Here is a 17,893-nt window from a genome sequence, read left to right as displayed (position 1 = left end):
AGTATGATGAATATGATTCTCAGCCCTATTATTAGGTAAAAGGTGTTTGCAGTGTGTGTGTGTGTGTGTGTCACTTACCTCTGACACCCCACACACACCAAGAGGATGAGGATGGTGACCACAAAGGCAGAGGCGGCGGCGATGGCCCCCAGTATCAGCACCTTGGGGAGATTTGAAAACATTCCCCCGAGCTGCAGACACACATAAACACACACACACACAGCTCCTGCTGTACGGCTCGTCCAGGGCACCTACACACACAGATAACACAAACAAGATCAGATCAGAAGTTATGACACAAAACTGATTTAACAATAAATAAATGACAGCAAAAGGGAAGCGGATAAATAAATAAGTTATACCGAATTATGCTAATAATTATTGACTCTTTTGAGTCAATGCAGTTTGATTGAAATGATCAATTAAAGAGGGTTAAGTCATGTCAAGGTGTTTCTTATCAATATTTAGAAGAAAGCTTTTGAGCAAGAAACTTCTTTTTTGACATATTTCCAAAGGACGGGAACCAAATGAATGAATATACAAAGGTTAACAGTTAAATGAAAATGTACAAATAAACATTTAACATAAAAAAGGCTGTTTTTTGTTGCTTTAGAAGTTTATGGTTTGGAGCAATAATTAATTATTCATGTTTGGTCTATTGTAGCTTTGTAGTCATACATTTATTTTACCCCATGTGGCTCAAGTGCTTATACTTTGACCAATAAACCTACAGCACGAAGCACAGTGAGCTTGAAGAAAGAGTTCTGTTTTAAATTGAAAAGTTTTGCTATTAAAGCTAGCTAAAAGTGCCTCTGCTCACATGAGTGACGGTCATGAATGGTGTTTAATCTCTCTCTGTGTACAATAATGCCTGGGATAACATCTGCAGTTCAATATTACTGCTGAGGCACGTCTGTGGGGGAAATATGAAGCTACAAGCTAAGCTAAGCTAACCATGGCTAAGCTAACGTCTCAGTCAACATTCAGTCATTAAGATAAATACAAGTCAAAGTTATCACTGAATCTCCTCTACAGTTATGCTAATACCATGATTTCTGAACATCTACTATGGTATGGTATACTTGGAAGTACCTTGAAAATACCACGATACATGAATATAAAGCTAGACACTACAAGCTTCTGGCAACAAGCAACTCTGTTTACTAATTTACAATAGTAAATATTTTATATACACTGAAAGCATATTAAATGTAAATATGTGACCCTGGAGCACAAAACCAGTCTTAAGTCGCTGGGGTATGTTTGTAGCAATAGCCAAAAAAACATTGTATGGGTCAAAATTATCGATTTTTCTTTTATGCCAAAAATCATTAGGATATTAAGTCAAGATCATGTTCCATGAAGATATTTAGGAAATGTTATACCGTAAACTTCATTTTAACTTAATTTTTGATTAGTAATATGCATAGCTGAGAATTAATTTGGACAACTTTAAAGGTGATTTTCTCAGTATTTTGATTTTTTTTTGCATCCTCAGATTCCAGATTTCCAAATAGTTGTACCTTCTCCAAAAAATAGTCTTATCATAACATACCATACATCAATGGAAATCTTATTTATTCAGATTTCAGATGATACAAAAATGTACACTTAAGACTGGTTTTGTGGCCCAGGGTCACATATAGTGTCTACTTTCATGTTTCAAAAAACTTTTATGAAAATAAAATGTCAAAATAAGTACAGCTCACATTTCTCTAAAACGAACATCAAGATGATGAACTACTAAAATGTTTTTTATACACACAAAACAGCACCTGACATTTTTCATCATGTCATTAAAAATGCCAGCCTGGCATATGAAAGAAATCCATCACTGAGTGTATGATGGTGAGACTAAAGAGAGCACTGCTAATGCTTGGAGTGAAACTAGCTGGACTCATTCCTCTTCTTTACACACAAGATCAAATATCAGTTTTTCAAGATGGCCTGAGCTTTCCCCTCTAAACACACTCACACACACAAAACACGAAACAACACACATTCAGCCAGAGGAGAAATGTGGCCAAAGCTCAGGATTAGACTGAGAAATCGAGAGCGAGAGAGAGAGAGAGAGAGAGAGAGAGAGAGAGAGAGCGGGATATGACAAAAGACAGACTCAGGAAAGGAGGTCATGGAAACCCAAAAGCGTTCACCATTTGTGGGTTGTGGGTGTGAATCACATGTGTGTGTGTGGATGGTTCATAAAACAAGAATCTGTGTGAGATAAACACTGTTTTCGTGTTCTCAAAGATATCATTGCATCCTTCTACCACCCCAGAAAAATTCAACATCATCCGCCCTCCCTCTCTCCTCCGTCTGATGCTGCTCTCAGCACATTTGCTAAATATTCAGTCGGTTTCGGAGAGAACGGCTGAGGAGAATCTGCAGCTAATTGACAAAAGAAAAGAAACGAGGAGGTATAGAAACCCGGCGGACAGAATCAGGCTTCGGACGAGTCTTTAAACAGGGCAAGTATTTGTTGGAGTGTGTTGTTCAGTGCTTCCCCATGGGAAGGTTTCTCTAGCAACAATTCGTACGTCTCTGTTGTTCCCACCTCTCACCATAGCAGCGCTAATGAACGCACAAATGCAACATATAGATGTGAACACACACACTTTAATCTGAGTGTGTGTGATTAAGCTCGCATCTTTTTAGCACAGAGGAAATGGCAAGTTTGCAGTGTGTAGCAGGGCTATGTGCATTTTCTCTGAATTACCACAAAAGAAAAAGCTTTCTTTATGCTTCAATCTGCTCATTTAATGTGTCATCTAAAGAAATACAACCACAAAAATTATTTGTACTATAAACAACAAGCCTATTTAGAAATCAACTACAATGTTTCTCAATGACAAAAGTCTCCATTTCTGTAAATGTACATTGTCATACACATCGTTTCGGAGATACACACCACTACTAAATAAAGTGTGCACTGTCATTGTAATTGAGTGATGCCAGCTTAGTCCCTTAAGGTGAACGCGATCTAAATCCCATCATATGAATATGTGCACGCTCACATTGCATCATTGAAATCACATTTGGAAGTGGATGAGCTGTTCCCTCGCTGCCCAAACCTGACCTCCCATCATCCTCTAATGGCCTTCTTTCAACCCTCGCCCACAGGATTACAGACAATTTCCCTAATTGTGGCCAGGAATTCACAAGCTGAATGTGATGAGTGTGTCCCAATCCAAGTATAATCACACAAGTCAATATCAGAAAAAAAGCAGTATTCGGATTTCACATACATATTTGGATGGATATTGAACCTGTTATGTGTGTGATGCTGAAATTAAAATTATTTTGAGAACAGCATGTGAGATTTAGTACAGTTGCATGCAAATGTGGGCAATATAGACAAAAAAATATATACACTGCTGCTAGAAAATTTAGGGTTGGTAAGACTTTATGCTTACCGAGACGATTTAATTGATGAAAAATAAACCTGTAATATTGTAAAATATTTTCACAATTTAAAATAACTGAATATGTTTTAAAATGTAAGTTATTCCTGAGATCAAATCTGAATTTTCAGCATCAGTCATCCAGTCTTTATTGTAACATGATCTTCAGAAATTATTATGATATGCTGATTTGTTGCTCAAGAAACATTTCTGAATATTATCAATGTTTTGTGGAAAGCATGATGCGTTCTTTTATTAATAGAAAGCCCAAAAGAACAACATTTATTTGAAGTAGAAATCTCTTTAACATTATAAATGTCACTTTTTTCCTGTAATATATATATATATATATATATATATATATATATATATATATATATATATATATAAACAAATAAAAAAAAGTATCAAAAATCAAGAGTTTTGTTTCAAATTGTAGTTCGCTGCCAAACTAGAGTGCATTTTTACAGCTCATGGGATATTACTTTTAATGTCCCTTGTGGCCACATTCTAAGGCAGCATTTCATGTATGCTTCACTTTCGAGGCATTCCAACAAGCTCAAGATAAGTAATGTCCATTATAATATCTAAGTCATCCAGCATTGAAATGTACACTAATTCAAATGGACTGTTTTGTCTCAATAAATAGTATGATTGTGATAGGTATTTTTGTTCTTATCAATGTTATTAGCTTAGCAACATGCTAACATATTGTAAGTTTGGAACATTATTCATTACAAAAGGTAAGTATGCGCTGTATTCTCAGCATTGTCAGTCTATACAGCCTATATATAGCAAGCATTACTGTAAACTTTCGTTTTTTCTTGTAGTGCCATTAGTCAATCAACGTTGCTCTTCTAGCTCCACAGTAATTAAGCGGTTGACTCAAAAACATTTCATACACTTAGCAACAGGATTGCTTATATCCTTCCATAGAAGTGATCACACAACTGTTATTGAGATAAATGCTAATGCTAACAGCAAGAAGGATCTCAGCTAATAGAACCTCCTCACAACTTTCACTAACATTCTTTTAAAATAATATAAATGTTAGGACAAAGTAATGTGATCTTCGTAAAGTAATGTTCATGGAAAGTTCTAATAACTTGATTAATATTTGATAGACGTTCTCATAAACATTCTCAGAACAACATTCTTGGAATGTTCTCATGATCTCATTGGCACTAGATGAACATTCTAAATAACGTTCTAATCACGACATCGTGAGACAACTTTCACATTATAACTTTCTAAGGATATTAAAAATAAACTTTCAAATAACGTTATATTTTGGTTGAACATAAAGTTAGTATAGCACTGTAAGAAATGTTTGTAACCTTTAAGTAACGTTATAATCACAACAAGAAATCTGAACAATTCAAGGTGTTAAAAACATTTCAGAGCAACATTCCCACAATGTTTTTATAACCTAAATATGTCAGGAGATCATATTAGGCCTCGGCAGACAGTGAAGCATCAATCTGCAATCTTTTAGCGGTGACATGAAATGTTCCGCATGCTCTTTCGTTCTACTTCAAAGCTGCTGTTGTATTTTGGGTGGATTCACGTGCAGCTCATCACATGCACTCAACACCCTGCTAATATGACAGCAAAACTCCATCTGCGGCCATCATAACAGGCCCTCGTGAGAATCCCCCTCTCCATCTTTCAGTTCACCATGGGGATAAATCCCATTATGAGAGCGTAAAACCCCTCAGTCCGTATCCTTAGAGAGACTGACCCCGACACCAGAACTGGGTGAGTCGTTGCTGTTGGCTATTCTGCAGACAGTAGAGCCATTTAACACCTCCCCACTGTGGCCTGTGGGTTTACACTGTGGACTGTTTTACAAAGAGGACCATCTGGACACTTCATAACACTGTGGTGGACAGGATGACTTTTGACCAGTGCAGTATGACGGTTTTTAAGACCATGTGTGTGTGTTTACACTTACTGTATCAACAGATTTCATCATGCTGGCAGCAGTTTTAGGTCATGGTTTCTCCTGCCAGCAAGCTTCACTATCACTATTGCTAAGTGCTAGTGATTCAAACAAACCCTGTACTACGCATTAAATAACCTCTCATATATTTAAATAATCATAATTATATTAATTTACAACATTGGTGGAGTAATGGGTAATGTAGTTTCACCACGAACTCCACTGTTCAACATGATTATTTTAGAAGTCACTATTAGTTACAGACCGACAACTTCAACAAAAACATAGTATTGATTTACAACCTCAAAACTCACAGTAGGTCTGTGACCTGTTACGTTCATGAACTTTGTTTCCTTTTTTGGTCACCTTCCTAGTTTTGGTTAATTGATTCCTCCCACCTGTTTCCAGTTCCCTCATCACCTCCTGATTGTTTAAATACCCGTTCTGTTGAGTTCTCCCTCGTCCGTGATTGTTGATGTGTTTGTATGTAGATCTTTGCAACCTCACCTAAATGTGTAAATCCTAAATGTAATTTTGTATATTGTCTGTATTCTCCCTTCGTCATCAGTAAACTCCTTTTTTGTTCCCGATCCTCCTCTTGCACTTTGTTTTACATTTAGCACTACCATAGTTAGCCACCATCACGTCGCACGGAGCCAGAGCCCACCACAGCCGCAGAGCCAGAGCCATCCGCTGACAGCAAGCAAGATCTGGAGACCGCGACTGACCAGGTGTGTTAGCCGGCAACACCGTGCATCGTGGGAGTCCTCGTGGAGATCGATCAATCTTCCTCTTTCCCCGCTGGTTCCGCCCAGCCATGAATTTTCTGTATTTCCGCTGGTTCCGTCCAGGCATGAATTTTCTGTTCTCCGCTGGTTCCGTCCAGCCATGAATTTTGTTTCTCCGCTGGTTCCAATCCAGCTCTGAATCTTCTGTTTCTCCGCTGGTTCCAATCCAGCTCTGAATCTTCTGTGTCTCCGCTGGTTCCACCCAGCCCTGAATCTTCTGTGTCTCCTGTGTTCCCTCCCGGCCTCCCTCTCCCACCTCCTCCAGAACCTGCTGGTCACTCTGCTCCACTTCCGCTGGTTCCGTCCAGCCCTGATCCTCCTGTCCTTCCTCCCATCCTTCCTCTCTCTCCTCCTCCTAGACCAGCCAGTTCCTCGTCATCCCTGCTGGTGCCAGTCAGTCCCGCAGCTCACCCTCAGTCCGCGCCATCGGGGCGCGATGGTTAGCCGCTGGACTGCCAGTCTCCAGCTCCGCCTTGGCGCGTTAAGGCCCTGTCTCTGCCTCCAGCCTCCGAGCCCTGGACTCCTCCTCGGTCCTTCGACCCAGCGGCTCCGCCTTGGCTCTTAGCTCCCTCGTCTCCACCGTGGCCTGGCATCCCTCCTGCTCCACCTCGTCACTCCATCCCTCCGGCTCTGTCAGGCTCCTCCTTCCCTCCGGTTCCAGCTCCACAGTGGTCTGCCAGAACCCCGCCTCCACCTTGGTCGCCTGAGCCTTCTGCTCCACCTAGGCCCTCCGGATCTTCGTCATCCTGGCTCTGCGGCTGTGCTGCTCCATCTTGGGCTCCTCACCCACCGGTGCAGTCTCCGCCTGTCGGCCCCCTGGTGTCGTCGACCCCTCCTTCACCATGGCTCCTCCCGCCGTCAACTCCACCATGGATCTCCGTCCTGGCTGGTCTCTGTTGGACCATCTGGCTCCTCCTGCTCCGGGCTCCTCCCTCCATCCACTCCGCCCTGGTCCCTACCTCCATGCTCCCTCGTCGCCTGTTCCTCGCCAGCCTCCAAAACCCCCACCATTGGACAAGCAGTTTAGAAAATGGATGGATAGCTGTATCTTTGCAAACTACAATGTCAAAGGAACGTCCCAACGGCTGGCTGGTTTTTCTGTCCTCTAGGCATGAAGAACTTCTTTAATACTAAACTTCTGAAGTCTGCTCAAAGCAGATTAAAATGATCTCAGTGCTTAACTTCTCATAAAGCATCTTAACTCTAAACTAGTCAGACCGGCTTCAGCAAACTTCTCCATAACACTACTCTCTTTCACAGCTACCGTCTGAAGCATGTTGAGTGTGAGAATGACAAACCCTTTCCTTAAGCTCTAGTGTCAGTGATGCAGAAGTGTGTGATGGCTGTCATTCACTCTGAACCGTGACTAATCTCTGATTGTGTGTCCCAGCAGTCCTGTCTGGTGTCCCGACTCCTCTACATCATTACAGCTGCACTCGGAGTAACAGGCACAGGGAGTGTGTTTGCACTTCAGAAGTTTATCTGCTCATAACCTGTATGAGCAGATAAACAACAAACAGTCATACACATTCCCATCAGTAGTTTAATTAAATTCCATTTATCAGCACTTGCTATATATGTGTCAAGTGTTTTCGAGTAGAAAAGACCTTGTATCATTAGGAGATGTGGTGCAGTTGTTGAAACAATGAGCTGAGGTGCACAAATACTGACAGTCAGTGTTCAAACTGTGTCAAAGCTCTTGGGGGGGGGGTCTCCCTAACCAGATCCAATACCCTATAAATGAAAAAATAAATAAAAAAAAACATATATTTCTACATAAAAATCAATGTAATTGCAAACTTAGCACGTTTCTTTTAATCTTTTGTTTATGATTCATTCATTTTTTTTTTTTTGTCTTATCCTCGTTATCGCTCAGAAAACCTAACAACCTAGTAGCTGTTTGTCGGATTTGTATTTAAAGTGAGCACAACTCAATAATTTATATATTATAAGTTACAAATTATAACACTTTGATTTACATTAGAGTAAAACATTATCACTGACTTAGTCTCTAGTCAGAGATTTAAACTGCACTCAAAAGTCCTGTTATAATCAATGAAGCTGTCCATACACTGTATGGTACTTACGTAATTCAATCATTTGCACTTTGTTGCTTATGATGAGAAAATTTGCAAGATTCATTTAGCACGCACGCAGAAAAACTCAGAGGTTTCAGCCACTGTGTGCTTATAATGTGCAACGCTATAGAAACACATAAAAAAAATATATGGGTGTGATGTGACATGAGCAGGTCTAAATTTATAACAGCAATCAACACTTTTCATTTCATTTTAATTTTCATTAGTTTCATGTTTCAAGTATTATAGTTCAAGTATTATACCAGGGGACTCCCCAAGCTCATGTTTTGGGATTTATGGGGGGGGGGGTCCCTTAATGCTTATGGGAGGACCAGAACAACCCCGCCACCCATCCTCAATTCTAACACTACTGACAGTTACACTTTAGTACATGGACCAATCAACACAATCTACTAGTTGCTTATAAGCATCCCTATTATTAACATATTGGCTGTTTAATAGTGCTTATTTTACATCCCTAATCCGACCCAACACTTAAACTTAACAACTACCTTACTAACAACAAGCAGCAATTTACTGATGCAAAACTCGTAGTTCGTGGCTTATTATTGTTATATGACCATACTGACAAAGGTTCGAATCCCAATCCCATTTACCACTCTCAGTTGCAATGATTTTCTGTTCACTATTTTAAACGAAAATCTTTATAAGAATAAGAATCAGAGGCAAAAAAGAAATTCAACTAAATTAATTGTTTTTAAATGTAACAAAAAGAGCAGAAATAAATGTAATTTTAAACTTCAACATTTAAAAGAATTAACAAAAAAAAAATATTTTAAATGTATTTTTATTTACATTTTAAATTAATACATTTTTAAATATTATAAAACAAATAATAAAATAATATATATTTCTAAATGAAAATATAAGTGACAAATAAACAAGAATAAAAAAAATAATATATATATATATATATATATATATATATATATATATGTGTGTGTGTGTGTGTGTGTGTGTGTGTGTGTGTGTGTTTTAGAAATAAAGCAACAAATACATTTTAATATGATTACGGTTGATTACTAGAAAATTGCACTTTTTAAATAAATAAATAATACAGTGATAATATGCGTAGGTTAATCTAATTGAGTAATAATCACAATACTATCAGTGGATAGATGGATAGATGCGTCATTGTCAAGATCCTTTTGCACAACCCCTATAGATTGTTCTAGTTCCTTAATACAAACAGTGCACCCTGTCCCCTTTCTCTGTTGATGAGCAATATTTTCACACTTCTGAAAGCAGGTTTCTATTTCTGCTCAAACACTGCACATTTAATAATTCATTGCTCCTCCTCTGTACTCACAACTGCTGTGAGACAAGAAAGACCCAGCTCTCAGAAAATAGGGTAAGAGAAGCAGAAAGCTCAACAGATTTTGGACTACATTATCCATCATGCTCTGATGTGTTGTAGACTCACTGCTAGCTTCCGGGTTGGGAAGTTACAGGATTGGGATTTTAAAAATCTGTATAAACCAATTCAGATAAGGAGTTTGTAAACACGAAATGTGCATTTGGTCTCATTAGACACTTCATGCCATAATTTGACCTAGATTTGGGCTCAGATAGCATGTTCACTGACAGGCTGCGGATTGCACACATCAGTGGCAAGAGTGAGTTCTGATCTGACTGACTGCTTTATGCAATTTCCAGGAGTCAGGGAGCACAGGTTTTTATCAGTCCACCAGGAAATAAACTTCTGTTTACAAGGCAGCAGAGGCTACAACATTTAGCGCTTCAAAAGAAGATCTAGTCGCTGAATTTGGCAACGTTTGCAAGGTTCATGCCATCAAATTTTTGCAAGATAGCTCAACCAGTTTAGTGTAAGCTATTTTAGTAAATTCATCTGAGAGATTTTCTTGAGACTCTTAACAGCAAATAAACAAGATAAAAACATTGTATATTATACTCAGCAAGGCACATTTATTGATCAAAAATAAAACTATGCATTTATTTTATATATATATATATATATATATATATATATATATATATATATATATATATATATAAACGTACAGATCCAGGACGTTGATTTTAGGATTATTATGTACTAGCCCATAAACTTGCCATAAAAAGGTGAACTTGCAGTTTGGCAAATCGCAGCAGTGCAACAAAGGCCCTTTTATCCAGAGATACTTATGAGACAGATGTCCTAGAAATCTATGATTGGGTTGTGTTACTCAAGGGAACAGAGGTGATAAAAACTGTTGCGATCATTTTTTTACTGCAGCTGGATTGGTCCTTCTTGAGGTTAGACATGCATCCCAGATCCCAAACCACTGTCCCTCCCCAGCCTCATCTGATCTTCTACGTAACCCTTCATCCTATTTAACAACCCTTACATGCAACTATTACAAAAACTTCAAACGTTCACTGACGCTCCCGAAGGAAACTCGATGCATTAAGAGCAGGGGTGTAAACTTCTGAACCAAAGTGTACTTTTTTTTTTTTTTTTTTGTTTAAATGTCAAAGCGTTTTCACCTCCAGGTTCTTAATGCATGGTTTTTCCTTCTGGAGCACCAGTGAACGTTTGAACTTTCGGCAAAAGTTGCATGAAAGTCCCTCAGCTGTCCTCAAGATGAAAAGATGGATCTCAAAATCATACAGTCATTGTTGGAAATGGTTCAAATACACAAAAGATCCTGGAAATCCAAATAATTTGTGCGACCTGAAAGATTTTTCTCTTATTTTGGTAAAATAATGAACATTTAGCAGATACTGAAAAATTTATATAAAATTTTGACCTCAACTGTCCCATTAAAGTACTAATAAGCATTGCGACTTAACGGCATTTTTCACAGCCTGACAACATCTCTGGGGTTTCACAAACTCATATTGCTTTATAAACGTTAGTGGCCCGCCCTGGCTTTACACACATCCCCCTTCCTAAAAAAAAAAGAGACAGTGAGACACATCTCCCAAGCCAATCCATCAGGCCGCTCCGTGTCCGCTCTCCTTCATACGCTGATTCTGCGTCCCTATATTTCCCTGAGGAGAGCTCAGACGTCGGAAAGCAATCTGAGTGCTAAAACAGCCCTGCACGCAGCCAGAAAGAACCAATCCCGTGCTACAAATGCTCTTTTACTCATTTTATCTCTCTTTTTTGTCTCCATGCCCTGTATTTCTGACAGAGAAACACCCCCTGCTCTTCTCCACTGGGCGACGCTTCTCTTGATCTGGTCGGCGTCAGAGAGCCTCCAGTGTGCAAACCACCAGCAGCGACTGACAGACATGTCTTCTGTCTGTGACTTTGACGGGGTTATCTCAGAACCTGACTGCATTTTCCCAACCCTCAGCTCTGACACATGACAGACAACAAGACGTCCTGTGAGGAACACCAGACTGACGATGGTAAACCATTCGTTCTTTTCTCAAAGCGTTGATTAAAGATCCTGCAAAATGGCCTAAACAGATGCTTATATATGGGTATAGAAGATAACATTTTAAAATTATCACATCTTGTTGCTTTGCAGCCTGAAATTATGTTTTTGTTTTGTTCAGAGTTTAAGTTTTATCAAGCTGTATTTAGTCAGTACAATTTATAACATCCAAAAAAAAAAAAATGATGTGAAAGATAAAACACCAATATATTAGAGTTTTTTTTTTTTTTTTTATTACTGGGTTAGAAAAAGGATCAACCCCTTGTGTCAGTATTTTGTATTTTGTTGAACAACGTTTTGTTTTAATTACAGCCTTTAGTCTGTTGGGATTTGTCTCTGCTAACTAACTATATAAATATTTTTTTTAATTGTAAAATATAAAGAAATATTGAAATTGATATATAGATACTTTTTTAAAAAGTTTATATATATATATATATATATATATATATATATATATATATATATATATATATATATATATATATATATATATATATAACCACTAATATATATATATATATATAAATATATATATATATATATATATATATATATATATATATTCCTGGTGGGCCGTTATCGCCGTTAACGTGCTGCGTTAACGCGAGACTCTTATCGGGCGATTAAAAAAAATATCGCCGTTAATCTATTCTCAAAGTTGGGAGCTGGGTCTATACTAAGCGAGCTATGATGACTTTCACCTTGATATTTTATATAATCGACTGGTTAAGGCCGGCCTAACGGACAGCGACACTGAACCGAGCTCTCTTCTGCGAAGTTGCACTCCTGCACCGGAACGAACAAATACAAATCGCAGTTTGAAACAAACAACAAGATGTGAAAGACAAATACATACGAAATATGTCCAAATATCCACCTTGGAAATTATGCTCAAAAAAACTGTCAGTTATTTCTTAACTTAAGTGAAAGTAAACAGTTGAGGAAGAGAATGGGATGTGTATTATATTGGATGCGTTCATCGTCTCTTAAAGTGACCGCGCATAATTTAGCTACCGGCTGCTGTAATGCTAATCCAAGAAAATGAAAATGAAAATCACTCACTGCTCTTGACTACTTTGTAGTTTTAACAGTCAAACCAAAAATTATTCAGACACTAGATATATTTTTTGATATATATATATATATATATATATATATATATATATAGCAAAACTGTAATAATGTGAGAAATGTTGAAGGTGTCTGAATAAATGTAGGTTTGAATGTATATTTCATTTTTACATTGAAGACTATCCAGTGCTTTTTTACATTTAATTATTTATTTTCTGTACCTTGACACCTACAAACTTGAAAATAACCTTAAATATTGTGTAAATAGCACAAATAAATAAAAATAAACAAACATACAAATTAGACAATTTCAAACAGGGCCCACTGGTACAACCTTCACCGGGTCCCCGCTTGTGCAATGTGGAATTAGTTTACAGCTTTTTCAAGCAGTTTGTGATACATTTTGGAAACAGGAGATGAGCCCCTTTTCTAATGCAGCACCTAGCTTGACAAACCCCTTCTCAAAGACTTACTGTTTGTCAATTTTATTTGGGTAACACACATATCCTGAATGCCTTCGGCAGAATTCGAATGAGCCATTTTAATCTAGATTAATCTAGATTAATTTCAAGATCACAGTGAGATTAATCTAGATTAAAAAAATTAATCTATGCCCACCTCTAATATATATATATATATATATATATATATATATATATATACAATTTGTATTCAATATATAATAATTATGCATATGTGTGTATATATATATATTATAATAATTATAAATAATATAATAGCACACACACACACACACACATATATATATACTTTACTTTTTGTACTTAATGCCATCAGGCAAAGAATTATAAGAAACCTTTAAAACAGCATTTTAAAAGTTACTGAATCAGTCTGCTGTACTTTATTTTAAATCGGTTTATTCTGTTTTTATTCTGGATAAAACATTACTTTTGAATCAAATAAAATAAATAAATAAATAAACCGTGAATCAAATCAATTGACACTTTTTGTTCGACTAATCTGGTGTTAGTTGGACAGTCGTCTGATTATGAAGTTCTTAATTTAGGTAAAAGGTATTTGATTATTCCATAAAATGGGAAGGTTAATCATTAATTAACCTGCATCATCAGGTGTGTGTGTGTGAGTGTGCAGTTGTGTGTGTACAGAGGCAGCCCCAGAGCGCACAAATCTGCTCTAGCTCTTGTGGTTTAATTTTGGATGACTCACCCACTTTCCACCTTCTTCTGCAACGGTGCAGGCAACCTCCACCCTGCCTCCACATCAGCGCACAAACCCACACCCACACACCACTGCAACCGGGACACATCGTGATCAAACACACAAAACACACAAGGGCCTTTCACCGCTCCACAACTCCTTCTCCAGCGGGAGAACAAAGCAGAGTGACGCTTGATTGTCTGTAGCAGTATAAAGTCTAACTGTCTTTTCCATCCACCATCAGATCTGTGAACCTGATGCCTAACAAACTCCTCTGAATCTTCTATGACATTTCACAACGTAGGCACCGTTACATAATTCTCACATGAATAATATATAACAGCCATGTGAGACGTTTGAAGTGTACAGTATGCAGCAAAAAGACAAAGGGAGCTTCTTTAATAATCCCCCACTAACAATCCATCACAACTCAAGCCTCAAAAAGATTTTGATTTTAAGAATAAAGCCTTGTTCTTAAAACCATATTCCCAATGATTTTCAACCTCATGTTTATGCATATTTGTCACCAAAAGTTTCTCAGAGTAGGAAAAAGATGATTTACATAACTTTACAGCTCAAATAACTCTTAATTATGAACTGATTCAAATAGGCTTCACATTTCTGCTTCTAAACTCTCAAACCCATAGACTACCATTGTAAATGCATTATTTCAAAACCATTTGTCTTGAAGGAAAATGTAATTATTATTAATAATTTCATTTATTAAAAGAAAAATTCAGGGTTCAATACAAATTACATCTAGTCAACAGCATATGACACAATGATGACTATCAATAAAAATTAATTTAGACTCAATCTGTAAAAATATTTATATTTTAAATAAATTTTATAAATTTGTAAATATTAATTTGATTTCTTTTATAATCTAAACATATTTCATAAATTAAAATATCAATAATTCTATTCATATATTTGTATTAATTTAATTGAAATCTACATTTAAATGTGTGTGTGTGTGTGTCTATAAATGATTCTATGTTTTATATTTCTCACCTAAAAACATTAGTGTTTTAAGAATTCCTAGAAGTATTTTTTTGAGCTAAATAGAAGTATTACAAAAACAGCATTTTAAAAAGTGAATAAAATTAGCTTATTTGCTCAAAATTTAAATCAGATCATTCTGGATAAAACCAAAATAATAATAATAATAATTATCAAATTTTCTCTTACAATGGAAGTATATGGGGCCAATTAAGGGTTAAAACTTTAAGCTTTAAAGTTGCTCTTTTTCAGTTTTACCATTGTTTTAGGGCTTTATGTATTTGTGGGAACAAACTTTGTATTAATTTAAGTATTCCTTTAAAAAAGCGAGCAATCTGAAAAATGGTGTACACTGAAGTTTATATGTAAGACACTATTTCAGAATATTCCTTTAAGATCTATTTTCAGTGTAATGTGGGATTTCAAAACCGTGATTGTTCAGTCTCATAGTGGTTTGACGCTAACCAGTAAGCATGCACAACACTAATACATACATCTGTGTTTCTCTGATGTCCTTCTATATTGTTTCTATACAGTACAGCACATAAACTGCTCTGGATCTGTTGGTGTTGGCATGCAGTCATGAACTAGGGAGGACAGCGGCGGAGTGAACCGGTGCAATCGTAGGTTAATGGTGCACTCATTGATTTTATGCAGCTTGAAAGCCAAGGCAGGTTTACGCCTGACAGAGTTATGAAAAATGTATTCCCAGTCGAATTTGACCAACCGCTCATCGGTCCATCCATCTTTCCTTAACCTCTTTTCTCGCTCTGAGATGAATGCATGCTAAATAGTCGCAAAACTTCATCTTATGTACTATAACGAACTGCAATTCAGTAAATGTGGTGGAATAATCCAGAAATCCATCATAATTAATTCAGTGCAAAACATGCCTCCTTTCCATTTTAACAAAGAGCATTATATATTAAAAGTCATGTCTATTTCAAATAAAAGTGTCTATCAATTTGATATATCACTTCCCTTCTTTCACGTGATTTAAAGTCATTGATTGGAAAGACAGAATATATTGTTTAGCTCAAAAAATGATGGTGAAGGTCGAGCCAAATTCGAAGTCATGAAACCGTTAATGAAGACTGACATTCACTGACCTTGCTCACCACTAATCAGGATGATAATAATGTGTTTAGTTTATTTTTGATATGGCAGGCAAGCATAACAGCTTGCATAATTCATAAGCTGGTTTTTGCAGCTAATTGGGTTACTAACAATCTCATTAGAGTCCTCCGTAGTTCTCAGAACACTCTAGCTATTGATCCGAGATATCGATCCGACACAAATCTGTTCTTCAAGTTCAATAAAACACAATCGCACTGGGAATAAACACTTTAGTGACTTTTCCATTCATCTGCAAAGAAAGAGAGAAGGAAAAATGGGTAGAAAGAACCGAAGACGTGAGAGAAGTGAATCAGACAGAGAGAGTGAGCGTGAGCGAGAAAGAAAGAGCTAAAACTCCTCTCATTCCACAACTCATCAGTTCCACTAGGGACCGCGGGATGCTTTCATGTGGAGGTGCATGCATAAATAAGCAAAATTAATTCAACAAAGAAAACTCCCGAAATAGAGCTCTCTTATCCTCCAATCACTTTAGCACCAGCCTCACCTGCTATACTGAGGAATAAAAGAGCTTTCTTTGAGAGTCTAATGCCTGGCAGCTGGATTAGGCTCAGTCCATGAACAGGGTGTAAAATATGATATATATATATATATATATATATATAAAAAGGAATACTTACAAAAGGTGCCTAACCACCATGAAATGTTGATTGTCCACAAGTGGTCAAGCTAAATTTTTTATGAGCTGTTTTATTTTCTACTATTATGTTATTTAAATGTATTATGGTTTATGTTACGATTTGTTTTGATTTTGTCATTTTCTGGCAATATACATTAAAATGATATGGACACTAGTAAAATAATGAGTAACCATTGCCGATTTAGCCGATTAAGATGTCACTCAGAAAGGACTAGCTAATTTTGGGTTTGTAGTTAATAATAAACTTAGATTTCCCAATAAAATAAAGAAAATTGTTGAGCAATGGTGCGGTCAATATTTGTAAAAAAATATAATTCTTAATAATAATAATTCTTCCCACCATGATGTAGAAAGGATCCAAATTATGTCACTTCTTGGGTTCCACATTTTTAAAAGTTGATTTTCTTTTTTTTATAAGGTATGAAATCATGAGGTAACAGCTGTATAGAAAATGTGGGCCACAGCTAAATAATACTGAACATTTTTGGTACCTAAAATGAACTAATATTTAATTGTATTTAATTTTTTGTAACTATATTAAAAATAATATCAGTGTTGTTATTGTAAACTTATACTAAATTGGTAGTTTTAGTTTTTCAGTAATTGAAATAAAGCTGGAATAAAATGTAATTATTCGATTAAAAAATAGCTTGCAATTTAAATTCTAACTTGATATAAATGCATTTAAGTTGAAGTAAAAATGTTTTTAATTAAAGCTGAAACTAAAATAAATTAATAAATATATATTTATACTTTAAAGCAGCACTATGTAGTTTTACGACCTGCTTTATGGCATACGTTACATATTTTACTCGTAGCCTGGGTGGAAGAAAAACAATCTAACACGCAAGTCTCAAAACCAACACCATGGCAGTGCAATGTCTGATGTATAGGCTATTATGGACATTATGCCTATATGATTACATATTACAACATACAAATTACACACTTTGCAAACAATGCTACATGAGAACTATGCGAGCAAAAAAGCTAGGCAAACATACTACCGTTCTTTTCGTCATTATAGTTTTTGATTCTGGAGTAACAGTAAATAAAAATATGTAATGATATTTGTAGAACATAGTGTAACACAGGCTACTTCACCTGGTCGGTGGATGTTCACTGGTTCTGTCGGCTTAGTCAACAAATTCACGTGTTATAATATATTTATTAATATTTTATACTAATAAACATGACAAAAGCATTTAAGAAAATGACGTAGCACCACCTAAAGGTCATGAGATATGA

At 36.5% G+C, this 17,893-nt stretch overlaps 1 protein-coding gene across 1 annotated transcript in view; it reads right to left on the bottom strand.

Annotated features, from left to right (window-relative positions):
• Nucleotides 1-17,893, bottom strand: part of LOC127944836 (uncharacterized) — a 46,163-nt gene that overhangs the window by 18,770 nt on the left and 9,500 nt on the right. The window contains exon 2 of the mRNA XM_052541141.1: nt 79-251. Coding sequence (XP_052397101.1) covers nt 79-182 — 104 coding nt within the window. The 5' untranslated portion in view covers nt 183-251. The remainder of the gene's footprint in view (nt 1-78; nt 252-17,893) is intronic.

This window comes from Carassius gibelio, chromosome A23 (genome assembly GCF_023724105.1).
Source record: "Carassius gibelio isolate Cgi1373 ecotype wild population from Czech Republic chromosome A23, carGib1.2-hapl.c, whole genome shotgun sequence".
Lineage (NCBI taxonomy): Eukaryota > Metazoa > Chordata > Actinopteri > Cypriniformes > Cyprinidae > Carassius > Carassius gibelio.
Note: the sequence above shows the minus strand (reverse complement) of the source record. Positions and strands in the feature narration are given on the sequence as shown.